The following is a 25,966-nucleotide window of genomic DNA, read 5'->3' on the forward strand; positions in this document are numbered from 1 at the left end:
TACAAACTAAATACATTCGACCGAGAGTAAAGAGGTGAGAAATACAATAATGTGTTAAGTGAACTAAGTGTTAAATGAAGCTTTTTGTTCTTTGGTATTTTAGTGCTTTTTTTTTTTTTCACACAGACACGAGCTGTTGAGAACCTGGCTGTTAAAAAGTCTGGTGGAAAATACTTCCCTGACAGCTTAATGATAGGTTTATGTCAGGTTACTAATTGAATTTCCTCTCACTGACGCAGAATACATTTCCTTGATTCTCGCTCGTATCACTGCGTCCAAATCCCTCTTTCACTTAACCACGACTGACAAGTTATCAAGTCATCAGCTCTGCTAAAGCTGTTCATTTGCGACGCACACCAGCCCGGTTGTATTCCAGCTGCTTTGCGATTAACCTCCCTGAATGTCTTACCTGAATAAAAGCTGTTGGTTGGGTAGGATCTGCTCCAACCTGCTGGTGTTCTTCAGTTTGAAGGTGAGGACGGCTGGAGAGGGGTTGGTGGTGAACACCTTGATGATGCCCATCGGGAACGACAGCGTCATGTCTCCTGTGATCTTTACAATGCACCTGTGGAGGGGAAGAGTCACCATATTCATTTTAAGATAAATTAAAGAGCCCATATTATTCTCATTTATGGGTTCATAATTATACATTTTAGGTTCCATTTTAATAGTTTTATAGGCTTTATTGTTCAAAAACTTTTAATTTTTTTCATCCTGTTCACAGCTGCTGCACCTCCTCTCACCTTCCATCTGAAATGCTCTAGTTTAGCTCCTGTCTCTTTAAGGCCCCCCTCTTAGAAATCCTAGTCTGCCCTGATTGGTCAGCTGGCCCAACGAAAGCAAGGCATCATTGGATAGGTAACAAAACCCTACATTCACTGAATATATGCAAGTCATGCTGTTAGCTGCTAACTTGATGGCATTGGCTGTTTCTATAAAACTGTCTAGCAATTTCGAAGCAAACGTTTGAAATGTCGCAGAAAATTTTAAAAAGTGAATTAGGCTTCTTTCCAATTACTAACTTATAGCAAAAGAAAAAAGGCCGAGGCTAGGCTGTGCAGCGTCATCAAAAGGTGGTGGTACAGGCTGTGCTCCACGTGGATGTCAAAAAACAAAGGAGAGGAAGCTATAAACAAGCAATTCAGACAAAGCCTTCAAGAAGATGAAGAAAAAAAACAGAGCTTTGCCTGTGAGACAAAAATGGTTAGAAGTCTTCAGGAACTGCTTTTAATGGGAGAAGCTGTAATTATTTTTTGCATGTCAGCTGCCAGATTTAATCCTTTCCAGAGGTAAAGAAAACAAACGAAACAGAAACAGCTGACAGTCACGTGTGTTAAATTTAGTTTCTAATAATGGTACAGACAGCCCTCAGTCACTAACTGGACCTGTGAGCACCGTGAACTAATGTTTAATATCCATCACAAATTCATCTGTCAGTCTTTTTTTGATAATGCCATCATGGCAAACAGATTAAAAATGTCCATAATAACCTCAAGGAGCCCATAGAGACGTCTTTAAATGCCTTGTTTTGCAAGATCTGCTATTTTAATCAATATAATGACATACACCACAAGAGAGAATTCTATAAATTCTACAACAATTATTCAATTAAAAAGCAAAACTACATTTGACATATTTGGGTCTTATTGTAGGTCTACTTTAGCCCACTAATTGTCTTTTTACATAAAGATCTAGCATGTAGAGCATATATTGCTGTTGCAGACATCTGGTTCAGTCATTCCATTACCTTTAGGTGCTCAGTTCCTCTCCGCCTTTGCCAGTCTGTAATATATATCTGTATGCTTCAATAGTTTAACGTAGATCCAGTTTCTGAACAAGTTCAGTGGTGAGAAGAGTCTACCCTCAGTAGAGGTCTGGTCTAGGCTGTGGTGGTAATGGCCCACAGTGGGTCTCAAACTTACACCGTGTCTCCGCTGCATTGCTTATGAAATGTTCCATTTGCTAATCCCTGAAAAAATAAGCCTTTTGCACAGCAGCAATTTAACAGCAGTTAACCAATAAAAGGCTGTATGTTTTCTCTGCCCCAGACTATAATCTGCCTCATGTAGGTTATCCACTTTGAAAGAATGGTGTCGGACTAACGCAAAACATTCCACACATGAAGAGTGACTAGGAGATAACGCTAAAACTATAGGCTTAATATAACCCACAGTGTCATATGTGTTGTAGTTTAAGTTCAAATATGGACAATAATGTGTATGCGTGCAGGTCCATTTCAGGGCCTTTGAGCAGCAGGAGGTCATGTGAGACTCACTTAGTGGGATCAGCTCCTTTGAAGTAAGCATTAACCGATTCTGTGAAGGCCACGGCAATGGGCAAAGCATCTTGGGATGCCAGAGTCACAGGGCTGGGACCGCGAGACGTCCCTGAGAATGAGAAAGGCGCAGAGTGAAAGGTCTGTTGACTCAGCTGCAGATCAGATTTTGATAACAGGCCAAAGCTCACTTCAGAATCAGGAAGGTCTGATCATGCAAAGATGCATTATATAATTACTGCATTACATGAGGTCAGCCACTCATACACTGCAAACAGTATGTTCTGTTATTTTTCACTTAACAGAAGTAAGAGCCATTGGTTGAGATGTTTGGGTTACAGCTGCTTTTGTTAAAATCAAGTACTTTTAGACAGTCAGAGCAACTTTAGAGAGCATGTTAAAAATAACAAAAGTAAACATATACCAGTCAAATCATTCTTTACTGCTTTAACAAACATATCTTTATCATATTAGGTGCTGATGCTGTGAGAAACGGGCTGAAAATGTGAGAAATGAAGCGCACACAAGACAGAAAACAGCAACCACTGCAAAGCAATATATCCAGTTGTCCATCCATCCAGCCCATTCCGCAGACTGGTGTTAGTTTCAGCTAAGAGTCCTCTAGTATGAACTTCAACTGTACCTGCTGGCGTTTCACACCGCTTCTCAAAGGTAGGCAGCTTCGCTATGAACACATCATCCTCTTTACACCAAATTATCGGCATAAAGAGGAAAGGAGGAGATACACAAACCCAGAGAGCACACATGTGAGGAGCGATGATGCTGAGTACAGTTGCAAGCCACTTCCTAAACCTGTGATGATGATTGCAGGTGAGCCCTAAGCTGACATGGCTGATGTGATTGCACAGAGATAAACAACGACTACCAGGGCCTAATGATGACATTCTTGGCAACAGTGAAATGTATGCAGAGTAGAGATGATGACTGTAAGTGCAGGGCGTAGGGGGGAAACGAGTTGGGAAAGGCAGACTCACTTTGGCTTAGTAGAAAAAAAGGAGAGAGGGAGAGCAGCTCTGGCTCTGGGGAGGAGAGGGGGAGAGTAAAGGTGTGCTCAGCTCCTGTAGGGAGAGGAGTGAAGGAAGGGAAGCAAGGGGGGAGGAAAGTGGAGACAACAGCAAGTTGTGGTGCAGAAACAAACGTATGTGACCGGTTGGTGAGGAGGAAGAAAACAGTTTGAGAAATCAGAGGTTCTTTAAAGTGTTCCTACCAACAGTGGGGGTGTTGCCGGCACTGAGTGAGGCGTTCGAGGACAAGGAGGAGGAGCTCTCGGCCCGGGCGAGTGGCGCAGTAGGAGGAGGGCTGGCACTGGATGTTTTGGGTGGGCTGAACGGTCGTACCTAATTAAGAATAGAATATCAGAATGGACTTTTAGGAGCAATCGATGCAGTGTTGCACAAATAAAGTACAAATATGGACGGCTTAATTACAATTTCATTGATTCCTGTGAGCTTCCCAGTGGGGAGTTTGGGCCTGGAGGAGGGTCGTGGTGGGGGCACCAGGGCTCCGGCTGCCAGAGGGGTGGTAGGTCGGTTTGGTGCTGGCACTAAAACACATGGAGGTTTTTCTGGTTAGTGATTAGCTCAACAGTGTGGAAATTAGGTAGAAATGTTTTAGGCCTCATTCAATTAGATGTAAAACCCTCATGCATCAGTTTAACAACCATAAAAGCAAAACATTAAATGCAGAAAGTCACGAAAGAAAACCAAGCAAAACACATTCCAGAAACAAAGTCAAACACGTTGCTAACCAGGCAGTGAGTGAAATAAGCATTTGTAAAAGAAAATGACGACAAACCAACTGAAAATATTCACAAATACACGTAACTGGCAACTCAACAACAAAATAAACGCACCAAAATCATAAAAGCATACATAAGTTACAACATAATACAAAAATAACGCTGCAAACCTCAGGCAAGAGACATGTCTCGAGCATCAGTATTATTGTTACCATTAAATATTTTGCTTGATGGAGCTGCAGCCATTGCCCTATCTGTAGTCCCAGAGAAGACATCAGTGAAACAGAGGTTACTGTCCTCTCTGCTACTCGCCCCTTTACAGTAGGTGTCAGCAGAGTCATCAGACAGGAAGCGGCTTGCCCTTGCAGAGCCTGACACTGGCCTTTGGAGATCCTTCACAGAAGGCCCAGACCCCTGACGGCGAGGCAGAGCGAAATTATCGCTGAAGGCAATCCACTGGCTCTGAGACCAGCACACGGAGGAGAAGGCGTCGCTGCTCTTTGGAGGGCTGGCAGTGGCTGGGCTTTTGATGGGGTCAACTGGCTCAGTGGGCTGGGTGATGGGGGCACTCTGGGCCCTTGCCGGTGCAGGCTTGAGTGCTTGGAAAGGGTTCTCTGGTGAATCCCAGGGAGAGGACGTGGATGAAGAGAAAGAGGAGACATCTTTGGATTGCTGGCTCTCCGCCAAGGGAGGAGAGGGTTCCTGCTGTGGCACCGTCTCAGCTGGAGGAGGCAATGTGATTAACAGAGCCAGTAAACAGAACAAGTGCAAAGCAGAGCATAGAAGGACACTTAATTACATTTATGAGGTACCTACTAAAAAATAGAATTGATCCCTACACAGTTAACAGTAACATATCATCTCAGAAAGTCTGAAATATAAGATTTGACAGGTTACATTTGTTTAAATAAACTTGCAACTTTATAATTATATTCATTGTTATATATGAAAATAAAAGCTTAAACTGTAGACACAAAAGCAGTTATCTTAACTACATTAAAAATGCCATTCCAGTACAGATTAGAATGAATATACTAGGATATATACGAGCTGTAAGTAGTCAGTTCGCTGTGGTCCAAAATAAAAAAAAATTATTGATTACTAAGACAGGAGTTAGTGCAAGCAGAGATAAATACACTACTGGTCAAAAGTTTTAGAACACCCCCATTCTTGTAGTTTTTTATTGAAATTAAAGTAGCTCAAGTCCAATGAATAGCTTGAAATGGTATAAAGTGGTGAACTTCCAGAGGTTAAAAGAAAAAAGACAAGGTTTAGGATATCACATGATATTTTCTTCTTTTCCTCCTCGGCCATCATGCTAGCTTACCTTGCAGTTGTGACCAAATTGACTCAAATTAGTCTGAGGGTAGCTGATGGTCAGCTGGGGCTTCATGTGATTGGCTAAATGGTGTGAACGCATGGCGCTTATACATGAAAAGATTTTATTTATTCACTGCATATAAGGCAGTCCTTTGTGATGTGTTTTTATTGCACATGTTGTTACACATGACAAAATGACAAAAAAAGATAACTGATCCAGGATTATCGTCAACATGCTTCATGACGTCCATGTATTCGGTGATCTTTTAACTTTTAACAGTGAAGTTGTCGTGTAACATCTTGGTCATAAAAAAGGTGATGATGTAACCACTGTCGTATTCTCAGAAAACTGTGATCAACTTACTTAACTTGCTGATGTTAATCTTACTAATAAATTCCTAAATCACTAGGCTCCCAATGAGCTCAGCAACTTACCAGTCCCTCTTACAGAGCTGGTTTCATGGATGGTCTGATGATTGTCATTGAGGTTCATTCTAATTTCGTTTTCAGTGTTTTATTTTTACTTTTGTTCTATATGTTTGTTCTTGCTGATATTCTTTGTTGCAGTTGATATTACTGCCGGTACATTTTCAATAAGGTGCCAACCAGATAATTTAAGTAGAAAACACACATCTGAAGGAAAAAAAAACATTCTGTACCTGAAGACAAAAAAATAAATAAATCAACATATGCATCATGCAAAACAGCGGTTAATTTCTCACATTCTTGGAAAAAAAAAAACTCTGGATTGAAATTACTGTCTGTCGAAAGGGGCACAGACATTTTACCTGATGCCTCTGGCAGAAAGACGTCTGAGTCAGAGTCATTCATCAGAAAAGATGGAGATGGAGGGATTGAAAAGAAGACAGAGGCAAGGTCTGACAAGAACAGGTAAAAAAAAAAATGAAACCCACAATACATCAAGTCATTTAAACTCAAAAAGTGACATCGTAAGAAGACAAAGAAAACAGAAGAAGCTCAAAAATGTACAAAACTGATGAAAATGTACAATAAAACTAGTAAACACAAAATAAACAGATAAATACAATGTGTAATGTACAACAAACAGAATGAAATGCATCGTAATCTGGTTAATGCCTCTTAGATTAGACTTGTTTAATGTGTCATGTGTGCTTGTGGAGCTGCTAATACTGCTGCACTGTACACAGAGAGATTTAACAGGCTGGAAGCGGGGACTTAATTCCCATCACCATATCCTAATCAGGGCACTTCTTGATGCTCTTTTGACTTTTAAGCCAAGACCTTTGACAGTAACAAGACACTGTTTGACAACATACGTGCCAATGAGCTTTATAGCTGACCCGCTGACCTCAACTAGGTGCCAATTAACTGTGGATTATGTTTAACCTAGGCAATGGGTCAGTGCTAATGTCACTCTGTTTAAACAGTGGTGTTGTGCATGCAAAGCCATGAGAAACCCACTGCGCATGTTATATACATCTGCACACAGATGCCTTTTTGAGAGGTACAGCTGTAGAGTTTACAAGAAGACTGCATATGTAGTAAATAACTACAAAAAAAAATAAATACACAAATAGTATTTATGCATGAACAAGTCTACACAGTAGATTGTGAACAATGCAAACAATGGGATCATGATTGAAAGAACAAAAAGACAACTGGGAAAGAAAAAGCTGAATGCTCTGTTGACTTCAAGGGTCAATTCTTACATCTGGGACTACCCTGAGAGGAGAGGTTTCCAATTGAGAAGCTTGAGAGAAAAAAAAGAAGTGAAGGCAGGCTACATTCTAGTGCACAGTGAGATGGGAACAAGAAAAAGAAAGTGTGAAAATTCCTTCATTACTGGCTTAACTAAATAAATGAGTACAAACCAGAACACTTACAATGTTGCTGCACTTTAAAGTTAGAATCATTCAGGTTTGCATTAAAGCCTAACCCTAATTTTTGATACCATTCATGTTTTTTCTCAATTAGCAATTGGGTGTATTTGAGAAGATTACTTAAGGATGTTGGATTTGTAAGAAACAACTCTTGGCATTTGTAGAATGAAATTAGGGTTAATTTAAATTACTGTTGGCTACCTTGATTGGCCAAATAAAGTGAGTTTGTTTTAACACGTGAAGTGCTGTTACAATTGCAAATGCAGGTAATGCAAATCTTAAGGTTTTCCATTTGATTTCCAGTGCTTTAATGCAAAGATAAAGATAAATCTGAACTTGAATATTACCTGTTGACGATGTCACAGAGGAGGCGGATCCGACTGTCGGGCTGAACGGGTCCAGAGACAGAAGGTCATTGTTCGTCAGTCTGCCAGAGTTGTGAGAGGGAGAAAATCAAACTTTAGAACATTTCAACCAAAAATCAGCAACATTTGATTCAGACTAAAACATGAACACATGAGAAATGATTTTAAATTCATCGTGGCGTACAGACAGTGATGTCACTCATGAACTGTTTGGCACTGAGCAGACACGAGTTACAAAGAAAGTGTAGATGTTGTACTGTGCTACTCACTCATATGACGTTGGCACTCTGGTTTTTGCTAGTTCATCGCCTACAGTGAGAGAAAAACAAACAGACAATTCAGAGCTACAGACCTTCATGGAGTGATGACAGCAAAAACACATTCACAGCGAGTAAAAAATTTAATGAAATAAGAAAAATAAAAAACCCAACACAAGGCTTTTAATTTCGAGTGTTCAAAGACATTTGGAAAAAGTTACATTTTAAGTACGTCACACCTTAAACCAGAAACATAAACTGAGGTTTTGCCTGAACCAGTGAAAACAACCATCTGCCAGTGAAAGTTATAGAAACGCATTTGCAGTAAATTTAGGTTAGATACAAATGTTTGTTGTATTATTTCTGGCTTAAAACCAGAACATCTTACCCATATACTGCAAACGGGTTAACACACAGGGTTCTCCCGTGTTTTTAATATGGTGGTAGCACTTTAAAACAGGGGATGGAGTGATTTTGCAACGAGAAGGAATTGTTTAGTTATTTCATACCCCTGTCTGAAGTGTTACTATCCATTGCAAAGATCCATATAAGCAACCTGAAGCAGCACTGAAGCACCAAAAGTAAGAACATTAGGAGGACCGTAATTTACAACCATACATGTAAGTGAATCCTTCAAAATAAGATACTGAAAGTGGCATGTCAGTGATGTTAGCTGGCGTCAGCTGGCTAAAAAAGCTGTGTAAAAAGGGGACAGATATGAGGGCTGTGGCAGATATTTTAGATTTTAAGTGGAGGGAACGGCAGGGTTATAAGCTACCTATTGTAGTGAAAACATACTTACCAGAACCCTTAGCCTTAGAGCTTAATGAAGATACTCCTGTGAACCCTAAGTGTATGTAGAGTATACATCTTTTAATGCTGATACCCTTTTGCAATTTGATCTCAACTCTATCAGCGGTTCAGCTGCTTCAAACGAATATAATTATCAGTTAGCTTCATACAAACATTGCATATGAAAGCAGGTTTTGCCAAGAAGAAAAACAAGTTCTGGATTAATGGTCAGTCCTTTTATGGTTTTTCAAACATGCATTAAGACCTCATGGAGCATGGTACTTTTTCACGAGCACTTAGGGAAAATACAAACGCAATAAAACTTAAAACTGTGCCAGTTTGCAGAGGGGAAAAGATCATTTCTGACATGTCAAAACGTAAACAGCTAATTAAGCAATTCATCTTATTTGTACCACTGGAGGGAAATATCCCTCAAGCTCACATTTATAGAAAGGAACAGATATTTACTTTTTCTCGGGATATGTTAGTTTTGGCTACGTTTCTGGATTTTCCTTTTTAAAGACAACCTCTTTAAAAACAACTTGAGCCAAGAAAAACGGGGTTGAGAAGTTGCACAGTTGACCCCCTCCCCTCTTCACAGTGATCCAGCAACACACAGATACAGAGAGGTCGGAAATAATACTCACTGGACTGGTTCCTCCGCATCTGTCCCTGAAAGCAAAAACGGACATTAATTAATCAAAGATGCATACGGCGACTCTTACTTGCCAGAACTTTGTTTACTTTTCAAACCAAAGTCCTAAGACTGACAAGACAGAAGTGATCATTTTCTACACAGGAGACGTTAAATGCACTATTTTATGGGTCATTGATCCTCTCTGAGGAATTGCACAACTCGTGGAAGCTCAAACTTATACTTTTATACTTGTGTGAAAATATATAGAATTTCAAAAACATATAAAATACTTTAAAGTGTTGAAATCTATATTATTAATTATTCCCAAAGGCAGAGGGAATTTTCCACTTTAGTGTTAAAGACGGTAAATCACAGGACTACTCTCGACTCACACATACCAGACTTTAAACCTAGGGTGAAAAATTCCGTGGCGCAAAACTGTGTATCTAAGGCCATACAACGATCAGTCAGGGACGACAGACAGCGTGCCCCCAACACTTCACCAGCTTCCTTCACAGAGCCTTTTTTCCCCGGGCATAAATCTGCCTGCAGCGCAACATAAGATATGCAAGATACACTCTCGAGGGCCGCCGAACCAGTAGAAAACTAAGAACATCGGTTTCAATAAAGAACTTATTTCTTACAAGAAAAAAAGGTGAAGGGAGTTGTCAAGGGAGGAGGGGAGAAAAGGAAACAAAATGGGTTTAAGGAACACAGCAAAAGCGTTTAACCACCGTAGAGCTGTGAGGCCAGGGTTTAGTCCCACAGGCGCTAAGCGGCAAATGGGTTCAATTACGGCTCTTGCTGGCCACACACACACACACACGACTTCCATTGCTGTTTCAATAAAGGGAACACCGCGGAGGGGGAACCAAACAGGAGGAGAAATGAAAAAGACAGAAAAATGAGCACTGAGGAAAAAAAAAAAGAGCATCTCCCAATAATTCACACCAGATGATGCAACGTTCGTCATCACCTTCGACGTATGTTTTAACTTTATTTTAAAACTATCAAATAGGCAACAGAAGCATAAAGCAAATCCCAACAGACAAAAACAAAGGCAAAAGTAATTCAATTACTATGCTGTTATTTAAATGCAAATCAGGTCAAGTTTTTCGTTTTTGTACTTTGAGGATGAGAAAGTAATTGTGGGTTTGAGTCCCCACAACAACCAAAACCAAAATGCAACGAACAAAGTCAAAGATCTTAAAGAAAACATCTCCCTAAGTCTTGTTACATTAAAAAGAGTAAAAAAAATCCTCTATAAACTTGTAACTTATCTTTATCGTTAATTCCTGGGTTGGAAAAAGGAAAACATTTGTAAAATCTAGGCAACTAACCCCATAAAGTATTCATAAATAACCACAAAACAGTCCTGTCTACAGCAAGTGGGCTCCAATAAAATCCAAAGAGTGAAAGCAAACAAAGAAATGAGGAAAAAAAAAAAGAGTGAGGTACAACACAAATAGTGAGGAGGAACAGTGGTGAAAGCAGAGGAAGGGAGAGGCTGAAGGAGAGAGCCAGCGCTGGCGTGACATTCGTTTAATGTGCAGTCGGGGAGTGAGGCGGGTGAAACCCACTAGATCCCCTTCGCGACACTGAGCATGCCCCCTCGGCCGCTCCACAACAACATTAACAACAACAACAGTTCAGTGCACACACGGCGCATGTTTGCACACAAGCAGTAGTGGTTTTAAATTTTAATGACAGCGGCTATTTTCATAGAGCAGCAGAGAGTGATTCAGAGATTGAGTGATGGTGAGGGACAAGGAGCTGAATGAAGGGCTCCATGACTGAGGTCACGGATCGGACTGGCTCTGTGTGCGTGTGTGTGTGTAGCTGCTGCAAAACATTCCCTAAAGTGCCTGAAAGTAGAGCTGAGTGCATGTGTGAGTTTGCAGTAAAGGCCAACAACATCACATACTTAATTCAGAAACTGTTTCTGAGTTCTTAGTTGTTGTTTTTTTCGGTTAAAAAAAACAAGAAAAAAAGTGACCCCAAGGTTGTTTGACATGAAACTGAATTCTGAGTAAAAACAAAACATGAAATGTGAGCAAACAGGAACCTTAAAGCATCAGAAACCAATGTGGCATATAAAATAAATTAGACAGAGCATATTGCTTCCCAATGTAAATAAAAAAAGCTTCAAGAAAGAGCAACTAATGACGAATGTCTTTGTCTAAATGGCGTTGCTACCTACCCTAACAGGGGTATGACATACTCCTGTTGCCCTCTAGTGTTACAGAGGCAGAGCAGACTTCTGCTGCAGCAGTACAAGGCAGCAACAGGTTTGTCTTTGGGATTTGTATTATTTGCTGTGCGTTCAGCATGTCATGCAGCCATACCGAGGTCGAAGGAGACAGGATGATGTTTCCGATGGAGGCCTTAAGCTCGTCGATGGTGGCTCGGTTCTGATGCGTGCCGTTGTTTGGCTGCACGGGCTTGATCTGCACGTGGAACTTCCTGGGTTCATCCTCATCGTCTGAGTCGCTGGACGAATAGAAGGAATTCTCTTTGGCATGTGATTAGAAAAGTTAAGGAGACAACGAGCACAGAGCAGAAAGAGAGAGAGATCATCTGAGGAGTTTTATTCAGACCTGGCCTTGGAGTATGGATCAGATGGGTGTGAACAGAAAAGCAAACGGTGATAAATCCTTTGTGTCTTTAAAGCTGGACAGAGTCATGGAGTGTGAACAGCATCAAGACAAATGAAAAGGATATCATTTTCATTTACTTCTGGTCTGATACAGAAGCCCTCTGCATCAACTTGAGGAACATTCTACAAAACACAAGCAGAAAAAAAAAGAATTTAAATCAACATTAAATTAACACAAAGTTAAAATCCAGCCTTTGTAAACCAATACACAGCAGCTAAATTAGATAGTTTTTCACCATTTTTACAGATTTTGTGCTAAAATATGTTTTCTTTTCATTTTCAGACTGTATTCTTAGGACATTTCAGACAAGAAACTGATGAAATAATTTTATGTATGCTTTGGTTTAATTAGTCTTGCACCTTCTGCTAAATTTCGACAGGAAAGCTTTCAAACTGCAATTGTAAATACATATTTAAATGTAAATATGTACACTGAAATATAACTTGAAACACAGGGGTTATCATATAATTACAGTATTTCATCATAACGAAAGAGCACTGAAAATTGATCCTACAATTTGTCCACGCAAAATATTCGACTGATTCACAACTACACAACAAACATCTTAAAGAAAACCTTAATGGCAAAAGCTTTCATTTTTATTACTTATATTTTTACATAAAATTCTCACAAATGCCACAGGAGAGGATACATGAATACAAGTACGGGACTGAGAAAATATTTGTAATCGTACTTCAGTTTTGCTAAAAATGTAAAAAAAAAAAAAAAAAAATGCTTCCCATTTATTTTACTCAAATGTATGCGTTTTCAATGAGATACTGTATATTTGCCAAATGTACAAAAATCTACAAAAAAGTCTGGGTATAAATATTTGCTTTGTTTGTGTGTTTGTGTGTGTGTGCATGTGAGAGTGCTGGAGGGGCGGGGGTTATTAGCTTACTTACCGCATTCTGGATGTCTATGGAGCCATAGTATCCAGGGGGAGCGCCATTGGCAGTGTTCTAAAGGCGCAGACAGAGAAATGAATGAATGAATGAATGAATGAGCAAATTTACAAAACAAACACGAGGGAATGGAGGCGGTCACATGTTCAAGCAGTAAAATACATGGCAGAATAAAATGAACAAGGATCTTTTCCACCTCCTGCTGTTTGAAATCCAAATAGCATACCAAGCTGACATAAAACACACACAAAAAGGTAGTAACTGAAAGGAGACAGTCACTGTTTGTTTTGGTGAAGATCGTACTTACAGCAGCTTCAACTTCTGTAGACTCCCTGGAAGGAAAAAACAGCCACGTGGTGATTGAAAAAGTCTTCAAGTTTTTACCAGAGGAAAAACAGAATTAGGTTGCACAAACTGTGATGTAAAACAAAGACACAAATATTCACTCACGTGGAGTCTGTGTCCTTGTCTTTCCTACGACCCGGAATGCCAAATGGTTTTCTCTTTCTGGGTTTGGCACCTTAAACAAAACAAGTATTTTAACCAGAGACAAAAAAATTAAATAAAATAAAAAATACTAAATCTGGTCTTAATCATATCTTAGACTTGCTGGTTAAAAGTAATGATGTGCTGTTTAAAGTGTTAAAACCTTTCTTGTAAATCTATAATTTTGCCTAACTTACCTTCAGTGGCAATAGCTGCATTGCACTCCTCAAACTCGACAGGTCCTAATGAGACCAAAAAAAAAAATCATTTAGGTTCATTTGGCACAGAAAGGGTCAATGACCCTCTGCTGTGAATGCTTTGACTGTGTATCACGCAATAATCACACACACATACACACGGCACAAACACAGTTTGGCAAACACACACATGCAGCCTGGCGTGCTATACAGAGTGTATATACAAACAGGGCTAGGCTGGTCCCAGAGGGCAGACAGGGTCAATAGCAGAGTCAACTGTGTGTCTGGTGGCCCTCACAGAGACGTGACAGTTCCTCCTGGTGACATAAAGCACTATTCTGCACCACAACATCTTCACACAGAGACACAAATAAAGCCCTTAAACTAGAAACACCACAATCATATATATATTTTTTTATCTACACAGGACCCTTAGTATTTACAGCAAACAGCAGGTATGAAGACTAAACTAAGCTCAAACTAAACCTGCCCACACGGGACACGCAAAGTTACTAACCCCATTACAATAAGACAAACAAGTCCAAGATTACATGCAATGAAGTGTTTAAAGCCACATGGACAAATCGCCCAGGCTTAGGAAGTGCCCTTTCCTTCTGACATGCACAAAATATGCCAGAAAAAAAACATCAAAAAAACAAACAAAGCTCATGGACACGCTGATGCACAAAGAACACCCTTCATATGATGAGAAAACAGCGAAAAACAACAAAGCTTACACTTAATTTAATGCTCATCAATTATGCACATTTACCTCCAAGGCCCTGCACTTCGAGTGTCACGCTTCAAGTGTCCCTCCAGAAGCATTTATTGAGACTTTTCAAAGGGTCGGTGGGCAAACGTACACAAGTGCGCACACCCACACACACCCACACACACACACACACACACACACACACACACTAAAAGCTGCAGGAGAACCAGAAGCAAGGCATGCAATGTGTGCATGTGTCAATCAGGCAATCCAGGAGATCGGGCTGTTCATGTCTGTGTGCGTGTGTGGAGTCACCGTGTATTAGAAAGACTCACGCCCCACCTATATAATTAAACTAACTGAAAGCATTTCTGTTTGTGTAAAACCATTAATCCATATGTTTAATTATGAATTTAAATAAACGCCACAGTGTGTTTTATTTTTCTACGCTCCAGTATTATTGATGCTGCACTTATGTGACTACAGCTATTTCATCTTAAAAGGCATGACTTGAAAGAGATGCCATGTGTTACCAGACCAGATAAACACAGAAATACTGTATATAACTAGAACGCTAAACAGCTTGCAAGATTAGTAGGAGAGAGAGAGCGAGAAGGAGAGAGGCAGAGAGGGACAGAAAGAGAGAGAGGGAGATGGTGCAGGACCCTCTGGCGATATTTCCGATACACTAACATGCCTTGACCTGAAAACAACAAAGCTAATGATATTTTAACTCAAAATGTATACAGTAGCAGTGGTCCAATGCAGTCTCCCCAGAGGACGCCAGTCGCGAGCAGAATTGATGCATTGTTTGGCGTGCGCAATGCTGAGTGAAGCGCAGGGAAGCGGCGAGTCACGAGAGGCATGCATCACGCCAAGTGAAGTGGATAAAGTACACCAATGACCGATCTACTCTAGTGTGCAATATCAGGCCTCTTCACCGCTGGCAAATTCACAACGGCAGCACGAACGACTGTCGTGTTTTTGCAAGAGAGTTTCATGCCAATCAAAACAAAATTGTCATGCTCATTCAAGAACTTTCTCTCACTGTAGGAAGTGCGAGAGACACACACACAGACACCACAATTTCATCATTCACCACTCAGTCACAAAAAAACAGGTAAAACTAGTTGTATCTTTTCCTGAAGAGGAAACTCAGAATCATTGACTCCTATGAGATCATCCTTCATTAACGCATCAGTTGGAGATGTTGTCAAACAAAAGTAGTCAAAAAGGTCCCAGAAAGGGGGGAAATTACTGGAAAATTACACACTGCAGTCTTTATTGGAGCTCTGGGATGTTTAACAAATGCTGCAGGAATCTACGCAAGACCCAGGCAGAGCAGGAACTTTCTGCCGCTAGCATCCTGCGATTGCATCTGACAATATTTATGCACACCAACTGCAAAAAAAGTCTAAACACCAGACACATGAATATTACCTAAATCTGGACAGACATTAGGAACTGTTTAAACATCTCCTAAACAGACAGACGACTTTGTTTATACAGGGGAAGATGTTTCCTTTCTTTCTACTCTCTGTGAGGGAAGCATGCAGTCACGCATGAGCGGAGAATGGTTTTTTAAATTGCATATGCTTCACATGGCACTGGGAGTGGGAGAGGGGCGGAGGAGGTTTGCGTGTCTGGCCCACCGCCAGTTGACAGCTCAGCTGGATATCGTTGAACACTCCGAACCCCCCTGCCTCGCAGCGTGTCACTTTGGGATTGTTTCCGCAATAGAAAGTTTATTCAACCTCTCTCTCTCTAAAGGCCCTGGACCGGCCATCCGTTCAGCTATTTCATCAGGGGACAGACAGGTTATTTTTCTGACAGGGCCGGGGCTGCTGCGCAATCCCTAATGAACAGCTTGATACAAGAGGAATTTTCTGACCGTTTTTTTAGCCTCAATTAATTCTGCTGTCCAAACAAATGAAGGCCACCACTCCTTGGACGCAGCATGTGGACACCGAGGTCACCGTTTGTGTACACACAAACACAGCAGAGGTGAACCATTTGTGCCTGTGACCTGACGTAATATAGTACAAGTACAGGGACTAGTGAAGTCATATTTACAACAGAGTTTTAAACTGTTCACATGCATCAGATTGTACAGGTTAATACCGGTAAAATAGTCGACAGCAAAACATGTGAAGCTTCAGAGCTACAAGAAAAGCAGAAATAAATGAGCTGTGGGTGTGTGGATTTGTGTGCAAGAGAGAGAGGGGTGGGGGGTGGGGGTGGGGGGGTAGAGCCAAAGGAGTATGAGGAGTATTCCCTTGATTATTGTGGCATGGCAAAGTTTACACAAGAGTCATTGTTGAGCTCTGACCTCCTGAAAAAGTTGGTTATGCCTGCTTAGTCTGCGAGCACAGCAAAGCCCCGTGTGTCACATGCTTACTGGAATGCCAAGCCTGCCTACCTTTACAGCAGATTACTATGATTGACTCTGATGGCCCTCTCCTACTTCTAATTGCCCCTCTCCATACACCCCTCCCCTCCCCACAAGGCAGGATCAGGGAAAAGGCCCCTACCCCGGGACACAATTTATTAACACACAACACAGACACTGGCAAACAGGAATTATCACAATAAAACATTTCAGCTTACCCGGTCTCTCCTTGCCCGTTCCTTTGCTCTCAGCCAGTTTCTGAACTAAGCCCTCCACCGATGTGTTCTCAATGTTCCTCACAAATTCATTGTGGACCTACAAAACGCAAAACAATAAATCACTTGGAACTTCACTTTAAACTCAGACACTTAGCACATGGAAAAACAAGTTCATTTTCTAAATGTAATCTCAGATCCACATCTGTTAGTGAATGTGGTTGATTTACTGTTGTGGTTAAGAATTTACACTGATGACTGATTTGAGGACTTTTTCCTAAATAGAGGGTTTTTTTTCTGCAATCCCCAAAGAAGTTTTAGTCAAAGGAAAAGCACCAACACAAACTCAGAAGAATTAAGAATAAAAAAACAATTCTGTGTGTATAACCAGTTGGGTAAAGCGGACATGTTTGTTTATCAAATGGATGGAAATAAGGAAAACAGATTTCTGCCATATAAGTGTCACAAATATAGACAGATCATGCTTGTCATTGTCACCCCCTAAAAGACCCATTCTAAGCCACAAAAGACTCTGGCTATATTCATTAGTAACATTCACTTCAATCAATCTATGAAAAAGTTTATTTTGGATCCATTTACTAGTGTCTCTGCTGACGATAAAAGTAAAGACTGACAGTACTCTGGCATGACAAAGGTGTTAAACCAACAGAGATGAAATGCATAACCAAGTTCTGTAGCCGAAAGTCACAAGCAAAGACGGAACAACATTTAATAAATGCTGCACTGTGGTTTTCTATGACAGTGACAGAAGAATGAAAAGTATTCATTTACTTCAAAATTTAGCCTCAGACTAGCATTTCTCCATCCTGAGGTAATAACCATTCTATACTGTCTGTTACTTACATAAAAAATATCATTATATGCACATACAACATATACTGTGATTAAAAATCTACACAAAGTGAAATCTTTTCAGATGGAAAAAACTTACAAATCAGTATACTGTGTTCAAAATGTTGCTATTTCATCAGCAACTGTTGTTGCACTTTACCGCTTGCCTTAGCTTTCACTGTAAATGCCAGTATATTAACTTTTTCATACACTAAAATGGTTATTTTTTCCTCTCTCTGCATACAGTTTGATACAGTTACTTATTGTTAAGTACTTGCTTTTAGATTTCCATACTTCAGGTTATAACATAACAGATATTTTACACATTTTGAGGGGTGCAACTAGTTTTTCAAATACAGAAGGGGGGAGAGTTTGTTGCTGTTGGCTTTTCCTGTCACATGACCTGCATGGCTTTAGTTGGCATCTATAACATTTACAATATTGAGTTTAATTGCCATGTGAAGACATATTGTATTTTACTGTCTTTCTACTGTGTCAGATTGTATTCTTGCTGCTGGCACCGTGTACTGCTGATACCCTTTGGGCAATATCAGAGGAAGGATAGTGTTTGTGAGCTTGTTTGTTTTGGATGTGCATGTGTGCTTGTGTGTTTAGTGAGGGGGAAGTGAACGCGATGTATAGGCATGAAGATGAAGAACAGCGGCCGACTGTGCCCTCTCAACAGACCATTTAGATGTGCGTGATACTGTAAGCGCAGAGTGGCTGCGTTATCAAACAAACACGCATACACACACATATGTGTCTGCCCCCCGGGCCCCTGTGGCGAGGTGGAGTGCATTAGCCTTCTGTGCCCTGGCAGGAGAGGATGTTTGGTGGGGGAGAGTGATGTGGGTGAGGGGGGGCGGCAGGGAGGTTGCCGCGGTGAGGAAGTATGCTCAGTGCAGCACACGCAATCTGTCAGGTGCTGCTGCCATGATGGAGGCCACTAATGTCGTCAACCTGCTTGCCTTGCTCATCTCACATACACACACACACACACACTCACTCACTCGCATACACACCACAAATACACAAAAAAACACACCTCATCCCACTGAGACTTTCAGCCACATGTTTGAAACATGCATCTGCCTTGAAGGTATCCTCGCTCACACACAAATGCTCACTTACAAAAACAAACACAGCACATTGACAGACACACCTGCCCTTATGTGAGTTTAAAGCTGAGCGAACAGCACTCTGCACTTCCCTCCACTCAAATATGGACTTAACATACCTTTATAAGGTATTCTCCTTTCTTTACACTGCTCACTTTCCCCTCTCATCCTCTCACTCTAACCCGCTTATCTTTCATGCCCATTGAGCTGACACTGGCTCCAGCTTTGCCAAAGATACTTGCACGGCTGGGATCCAATCACTCGTCTTTGCTTTAATGTCTCTGGACTGACAGCATTTCAACACGGCACTCTACTAATGCGGGATCTGCAGATAAAACAACAGCAGCCTTTGTTTGTTGTTGCTGTTGTGTAACCATCAAAATCACTCCTAACTCTTTTGGGAGTGTAAACAGCATCTGAGAAATTTGTACTGAAACCGTTCCTGTTCGTGTACTCAGAGATTCCAACTATCTCATCCCAGATGTGTTTGCCTGTTTGCAGACATGGTCCAGTAGTAGCGCAACTAAAGATCACTCACCACCTTCCAATCAGAGAACATTTTCAGCAGTGTTTGACGATGATCAGGTAAGTCTGAGCACTGCAGTTGCAGTCTTTACACAGGTCCCTGGTGGTAGTAATTGTAGCAACAATATTATATAACTTAGTTTTGCAAGAATTTGATTCCTCATCATAATTTTTTGCAATAAACAGGTGTGTGGCTAAAAAAGAGGAACCAAAGCATATATTTCAGATACAACATGCAATGCTACAACAGAATGTTTTGCTGGGAGACTTTGGGTCCTGGCATTCATAGGTATGTTATTTTGACATGTACACCCAACCAAACTGGAAAAACTGCTCAGAAATGGTTTAAGGAACACGACAAAGACGCCAAGGTGTTCAGCCTCCGAACCACAGATTCCAATCCAACTGAACATCCACTGGAACGACGGGAAAGACTTTGAGCCATGTCGGCCCCACCCCTCAACCCACTGGACCCAAAGGATCCACTGCGGAGAGGTTCCATGATCATACCAGAGGTGTTTTGGCAGCACAAGGGGGAGCTATAAATCATTAGGCAGGTGGTTTTAATGTTGTGGTCGATGAGCTTAGTTGTGTCAACCTCTTTTACGGAACAGGTTATGGAAAGAAAAGCACAGGTGAAACTGATAACATTAAAACTATTGTTTAAAAGACATATTTTAATGGAATGTGCTTTAACTGTGTGTTTCCTGCTATAACAAATCAAAATGTTTGTCTTGAAAAAGACTTAGTGTCTGATCTTCCATAACAGAGAGTCACTACCAGCAGGAATAATTTAATACATCTGACATATTAGATGTTTACTATTTCGATACGTTGTACATTATATGAAAAAGGTACAACAGCAATGCACTATATACTACAAAAAAGACATTTAGACTCTGTAAGGGAGAAAGTGTATCAGTTTTGAGGCAGTGCACACTGCAATGTCAGAGTGAATGCAGGTGATAGAAGCACCATGACCTCTAAATGATTGCAGTGCGTTTGTTTACCATCGTCTTTCCTGCACTTTCTCAGTACATGCGCCGCATTCAACCACTGAAAATCTTAGAAGCGTACATTCTGTTCGCTTTCATTTTTCCCCAATGTTACCAAGACCAATGATATTCTTCATTTTGCTCCTGTATGCATAGCTAATACCAGTTTATAGTATGCAAACTTATTTTTATGATATATTTTATGACTTGTTTTATGATGTTCCTCTATTTTTATTGTTTGCATGTACAGTGTCTTTGAGTGTTCTAAAAAGTGCTATACAAATAAAATGTATTATTATTATTTATAGTGCATACATATGTTCAGGCAGAATTCATTAACAATAACCCTGCATTCAAAGTTAATATTCAGTTTCCTTCACTAAGAAAGTAGATGCCGCAATTAAAGGTAGCATAAATGTCAAAAAGATGATTCCCAACGACACAGCATAAGGGATGTATGTCTTCAGTGTGTGTCCAACTTACACATCATTTATATTTTAAATACATGTATATGCAAATATATGACTTGGCCTGTGTGTTTGCTTGTCAGCATGAATGCCTGTGGCTCAGTGACTCAGCGGTCTTGCTGAGTAAAAACTGGTCCCAGTCTCTTTCCCTCTGCTCTTTCCCTTCTGCCTCACATCTAATGAGATAATGCCATTCCCAGTGTCCTTTGCAATCAGGTAACACCAAATCCCAGTTTCTTAACCTGCTGGAGGCTTTCAGGTTTGGAGAGACTGACCACCTGTCTTCAGGCAGTGTTTTAATTTGGCTCAGCAACAGGCAGCAGCACTGTCCATCCCCTGCTCAGAAGCAGGAACTGTGGGGCTGAATAACCTGCGGTAGCCTGTCGCTCTCTATTTTTTCCAACTTGCTGCACGAGCTGCAGGCTGGACTGAGAGTCCCTTGATGGAGCTGCGTCGCCCTCTACAGGAAAAAAGGGAACTACAGCAGTAAAATCAGTACAGAGCAGCTACAGATGAATAAAAACAGGGCAGCAGACTGTAATTATTCTTTAGTTGTTCTGCGTGGCACTGGTAAGGATGATTGCACAATAAATAAATTAGAAGAAATCTCTGGTTAACATTAAATGCTGATTAATACAGCTCTAAATTATGCTTGAAAGCCTTCACAATTGGACTTGATGCCATTTTCTCAAAGCTAAACACACTCGGCGTCTGGACTTGTCGAGGTGCTTTCGATAGGCTGAGAGGGAGTTTTGATCAGTTTTTAATTGCTTGGCATAAAAGGATGAATGGACCATTTCCTGCTTCTCAGTTAAATGATTAGCGAGATCAAAGACGACACTAATTGACACGACACCCAGTGAACCCACTGAGCACAGCCTCGGGTCAAAAAGAAACCTACTCCACCCACAGGAATGTTTGCGAGTGCGTGTGTGTGCGTGGGTCCCGGCCTGCCGTGTACACACTCACCTCTCCTATCTGAACGTGTGTTTCGTCCACGGACTGCGAATATGAATGAATGATCTCCTTCATGTGGAGAATGTGGTTTTCCTCAATGTCTTGGAATTTCTGTAACACAGGGTGATGATAGTTATGGAGTGGCAATGCAACAAGCCAGTCACTTGGAATCAAATTAAATGCATGCCAGTAAATCTGCATCATGTCTCATTAAACACATAAGAAAACAAAAATAAGTTAAGAGCAAAATCTAGCCAAGGAAACTTTGCTTCCCTATTCTGTGACTTCCAATGAGTCTGTTTGGGTGGTCTATGGCCCTCACATACATATCGGTCCTCACACAAGATGTCAATTCTGGCCAGGAGATACATTGATGGGGATTCATTTCTGGCTTTAAGCTGCAGTATGGCATGGATCACAATACTTAAATGCTGGTATTTACTTCCATTTATGTCTGACTCTGGGCTTTTGGGGTAAACCAAGGAGAATGCGTATAAATAATCATAAACTAGAAAATCACAGTGTGGATGGAGAAGCAGATGAGCCTTTCTAACCACAAAAACATGGAGATAAAGAGCCACTTACTTCTGCATCTACACTTCTGAGACACAAATAAGACCATACTTTTGTCTTCTACCGCGCTAACAGCTTACATACGCTCACACACAGACACACTTAGACAAAGAGAACACACATGTAGGAGCCGCAGTGATGTCAGAGAGCACATGTGTTCGGTGTTTATAATATATGTCCACATGTGCTGCATTGGAGATGAGCCGTAGACTGTGATCCTGGGGAAGCAGCGCTGCGATGCTGCCTTCTCTGGGGGAAAACAAAAACACTGAGCTAACTGGAACCAGCTCGGGTGGCGGAGCTGCTGCGGTACAGGAGGATATGGAGGCCAAATTCTGTTGATCTGATTTTAATTTGGAGTTTATCTAATCAGCCCCTCAGATGGATCCAATCAGGGCTTTCCACAACGATTCCATTACAGAGGAAAAAACACAATCTGGAGATGATACAGAGAACAAAACATGGAACAGACGCACACGTAGGGCTGACAGATTACACAATAAAACTGCTGCATACCACAGAGATAGACAATAGACAGAGTCTGTGAGTGAATATTTCATTATGGCACACAGGATGGAAAGCCAGTTATCATAATACCTGTGCAGTTTCTGTCATCTTCTGTTCAAACTCTGACTTGGCCGTGGCATATTTCTCCACATAGGATTTGTAAGTCTCTGTGGCTTTTTTGGCTTTCACTCCAGCCTGCAAAGTGTAAACAAACAGATAAATGGCTATCATGAGTATGTGTAAATTAGAGTTCTGTTTTTTCTCGATCAATTCACAAACAGACAAAAACAAAGAAAAACTCTTCTTAATTTCTGAAGCAAAAGTGTCTGCGGTTGAAGTTTCTGTGTAGGCTGCAGTGTTAGAGCACTTCATCATGGCTTATTACCATACCATTATTATGTGGGTGTATGTATGTGCGAGCGTGACCTCCCACCTTGTCCACATCTCTCTGGGTGGCCCCCTCTTTGCGAAGGCGTTCCTGCTCCACAGTTTTGGCATTGTAGATCTCCTTGGACTTCTGCAGAGCCTGAGAGATGGACTGGATGTTCTGGACAGCCTCCAGGGTGGACGCCACCTCTTCCTTTGTCTGAAAACAAACACGCCTTGTACAGTAACTCAGCTAACAACAAGCTAAATAATAGGTGCAAGTCTCACTCATTGTTCTAATCTTGCACTGAGCATAATGAACAGTTAACACTTGTCCTGAAATACCCTTGTATATTATGTGAGTTTGAGAAAATAACAGACACGACTTCAGTGTAGACAGAGGTCCTTTATGACTCTAGTAAAACACTGTTTCAGGTCCTCTGTTTAACTCTCCAGCATGTGACACAGACCTTTGCCGCAGTACAGCGGGAAGCAATTAAAGCTATAGAGGAGCTATTAAAAAATGTATACAATTCTGCACTTGATGTGAACACAGAGCATTTGTTCTATTTTTACAGCCCTACATATTAACTTCAAGAGTTATAGGACATGAAAACAGAAATATAATTAAGAGGTTATGGCTTACAATTACAGAGACCACACAGTGAGCTCAGGTGGTCATTAGTTTTACTCATCAGCATCATCACTGAACCCTGTCAGTTACTCATTATGACAGTTATGGTATAATGTAAACATCACAGGAGAAAGCAAAAGCTGGTAAAATCTTAAATTGCGTAAAGATTTGGAGCACCTATACCAGCACAGCTGTTAATTTTGTCATCAAAACTGTTTACATACAGTCTGCTTTGTATCAGCATGGCAGCCAAGAAACATGAAGCAGAGAGCAGCAGGGAGTGTGGGAAAACGACAGAGAGAGAAACTGTGACAGCCTTTTTGTCATGCTGAAAGCACAAACACAACTCTACTAATTCCAGTCTCCTATTTTACTTTGTGCTCTGTGGCTTCATGCATGAGATATGAGCGGCTTGTGTGTCCCAGTCAGGGGGGAGATAGAGGAGTGAGGTGTAAAAAATGCTTCACAGACTAACACTGCACGCTACATTTTCTCGAGATGGAACCAAACAAACTATTTCATGTTGTACATGGTCTAGTTGCAACTTCTTTTACTCTGGGGACAATAACTACAGAGTGAAACAATGGGTCCATATTTAAACAAGTAATTTTCCTGGGTGAAGGCAAGCCTGTGGCAAAACCGGAGCAACAAACCACTTGTAATAATTGCAAGAAAAACAGTTCAAGGGAGCAAGTGATGTGTGTGCACTTCGAGTATCAAAACTCAACGCTTTTATGATTCTTAAACAAAGACGAGTAAATCCTTCAACACACATCAGTAGTAGCAGTAAAATTCTCAGAGTCCAAACTTTAATACCACCATTTTCCTGAACCATTCTGCTCACCTTTTTGTGTGCTTTGGCCTGCTCTTCCACATACTTCTGAACCTCTTTTATAAGTTCCTGTAGTTTCCTCACAAGCTCCAGGTGACAAGTGGCCAGCTTCTCTGTTGAGCTCTTGAACACATCCCACACTGGAGCAAATGTCCTGTGATAAAGGGGGGCATATTCATATTTGTTTTCACAGTAAAGCACCTTCCAGTTCTGCACTCTTTCCATTAATCTGATGGCATTTAAACATGCTGGCTTCATGCCACTTTGATAGCAATCTTGCCATGGGAACAAGTGACATTTCTGCATTCCTCACAAGTCTGAACAGCATCCACTCACATTAACAGAGAGGTACATTAATTTCAACTGACTTTGAGTTGTGTGAAACGATTTAGGGAAAGTTTATTCCATATTTCAGTGCAAACACTGGTTCATTAACATCACAAGCAAAAAAAGACAGTCACAAAACCCTTTTTGTATATCTTAACCGTTGCCTCATTCGCTTTGCTGTACAATTTCACATCTTTCAAATTTGACAAGTTCAAAACAAGAACATTTTATTGCGTTGAAGACAGAGTCTGCAACAGGTCTGAATAATGAAATTCCTTATTTTATTCCAGGTTTTGATAACATGTTAACAGGAGTTGAAGCTTTGTTTGCTGATTCCAGCTGTTTATTGTGAATTCATTCAAACAGCAGCAGAATTTAAATGAGCTCATCCAAAGCAAGAAAGCTGTACACAAATCAGATACTTCTAATTGGAAATGATCTAAGACACTGTTGCCAGGAGGGATTGGGATTCAACACTTTAGACAGAACACAGTAACAGTTTACCTTTGAATCATTTGTCACACAGTCGAGTCAAGAGCTCCATTACAGCTTTAAGAACACTTTGGTAGTGAAAGTCAACTCATACCAAGTCTTTTTATTACAGAGATTCTCCTGTCATAGCACAGTATTATTTTGCATTACTGTGTGCATAGATGCTTCCCATAAAAAGCCTATACATAGAACATGACCTAACAATTAAAGTAATTATCAAAATATGGCAAATAACAATAAAAACTCATTTTATGGCACCATAAAATGCTGTAGTTAGATAAATAATTATTACTCATGAACAGAATTTTCTGTATTTAGGAAATCAAAAGTAAACTACTTAGGTAGATAAGCTTGTTGTTAGCATAGATTCAGGCACAAACATACTGTAGAGCTTTCTGTCAGTGTCAAGGGTTTGTCTGTATGAAACTGTGATGAACATTATCATCAAAGACACCTAAGTCTGAATGTCTGAATGCCTTTCACAGATTGGTGA

The 25,966-nt window shown here is 40.7% G+C and overlaps 1 protein-coding gene across 9 annotated transcripts in view; it reads right to left on the reverse strand.

The window, feature by feature from the left end:
• Nucleotides 1-25,966, reverse strand: part of fcho2 (FCH and mu domain containing endocytic adaptor 2) — a 46,591-nt gene that overhangs the window by 6,731 nt on the left and 13,894 nt on the right. Inside the window, exons 4-26 of one of the 9 annotated variants that reach the window (XM_051938225.1) lie at nt 24,667-24,808; nt 23,256-23,408; nt 22,913-23,017; nt 21,755-21,853; nt 16,832-16,928; nt 13,513-13,557; nt 13,280-13,349; nt 13,137-13,161; nt 12,830-12,886; nt 11,987-12,046; nt 11,613-11,786; nt 9,278-9,302; nt 8,641-8,685; nt 7,851-7,890; nt 7,564-7,643; nt 6,143-6,232; nt 4,247-4,756; nt 3,724-3,839; nt 3,504-3,633; nt 3,271-3,354; nt 2,919-2,978; nt 2,276-2,387; nt 410-565 (exon numbers count right to left, since the gene is read on the reverse strand). In XM_051938225.1, the coding sequence (XP_051794185.1) occupies nt 410-565; nt 2,276-2,387; nt 2,919-2,978; nt 3,271-3,354; nt 3,504-3,633; nt 3,724-3,839; nt 4,247-4,756; nt 6,143-6,232; nt 7,564-7,643; nt 7,851-7,890; nt 8,641-8,685; nt 9,278-9,302; nt 11,613-11,786; nt 11,987-12,046; nt 12,830-12,886; nt 13,137-13,161; nt 13,280-13,349; nt 13,513-13,557; nt 16,832-16,928; nt 21,755-21,853; nt 22,913-23,017; nt 23,256-23,408; nt 24,667-24,808 (2,475 nt within the window). The remainder of the gene's footprint in view (nt 1-409; nt 566-2,275; nt 2,388-2,918; nt 2,979-3,270; nt 3,355-3,503; nt 3,634-3,723; nt 3,840-4,246; nt 4,757-6,142; nt 6,233-7,563; nt 7,644-7,850; nt 7,891-8,640; nt 8,686-9,277; nt 9,303-11,612; nt 11,787-11,986; nt 12,047-12,829; nt 12,887-13,136; nt 13,162-13,279; nt 13,350-13,512; nt 13,558-16,831; nt 16,929-21,754; nt 21,854-22,912; nt 23,018-23,255; nt 23,409-24,666; nt 24,809-25,966) is intronic. The other 8 variants (XM_051938229.1, XM_051938228.1, XM_051938227.1 and 5 more) reach the window with 8 other exon arrangements.

This window comes from Acanthochromis polyacanthus, chromosome 18 (assembly GCF_021347895.1).
Source record: "Acanthochromis polyacanthus isolate Apoly-LR-REF ecotype Palm Island chromosome 18, KAUST_Apoly_ChrSc, whole genome shotgun sequence".
NCBI classification, from domain to species: domain Eukaryota; kingdom Metazoa; phylum Chordata; class Actinopteri; family Pomacentridae; genus Acanthochromis; species Acanthochromis polyacanthus.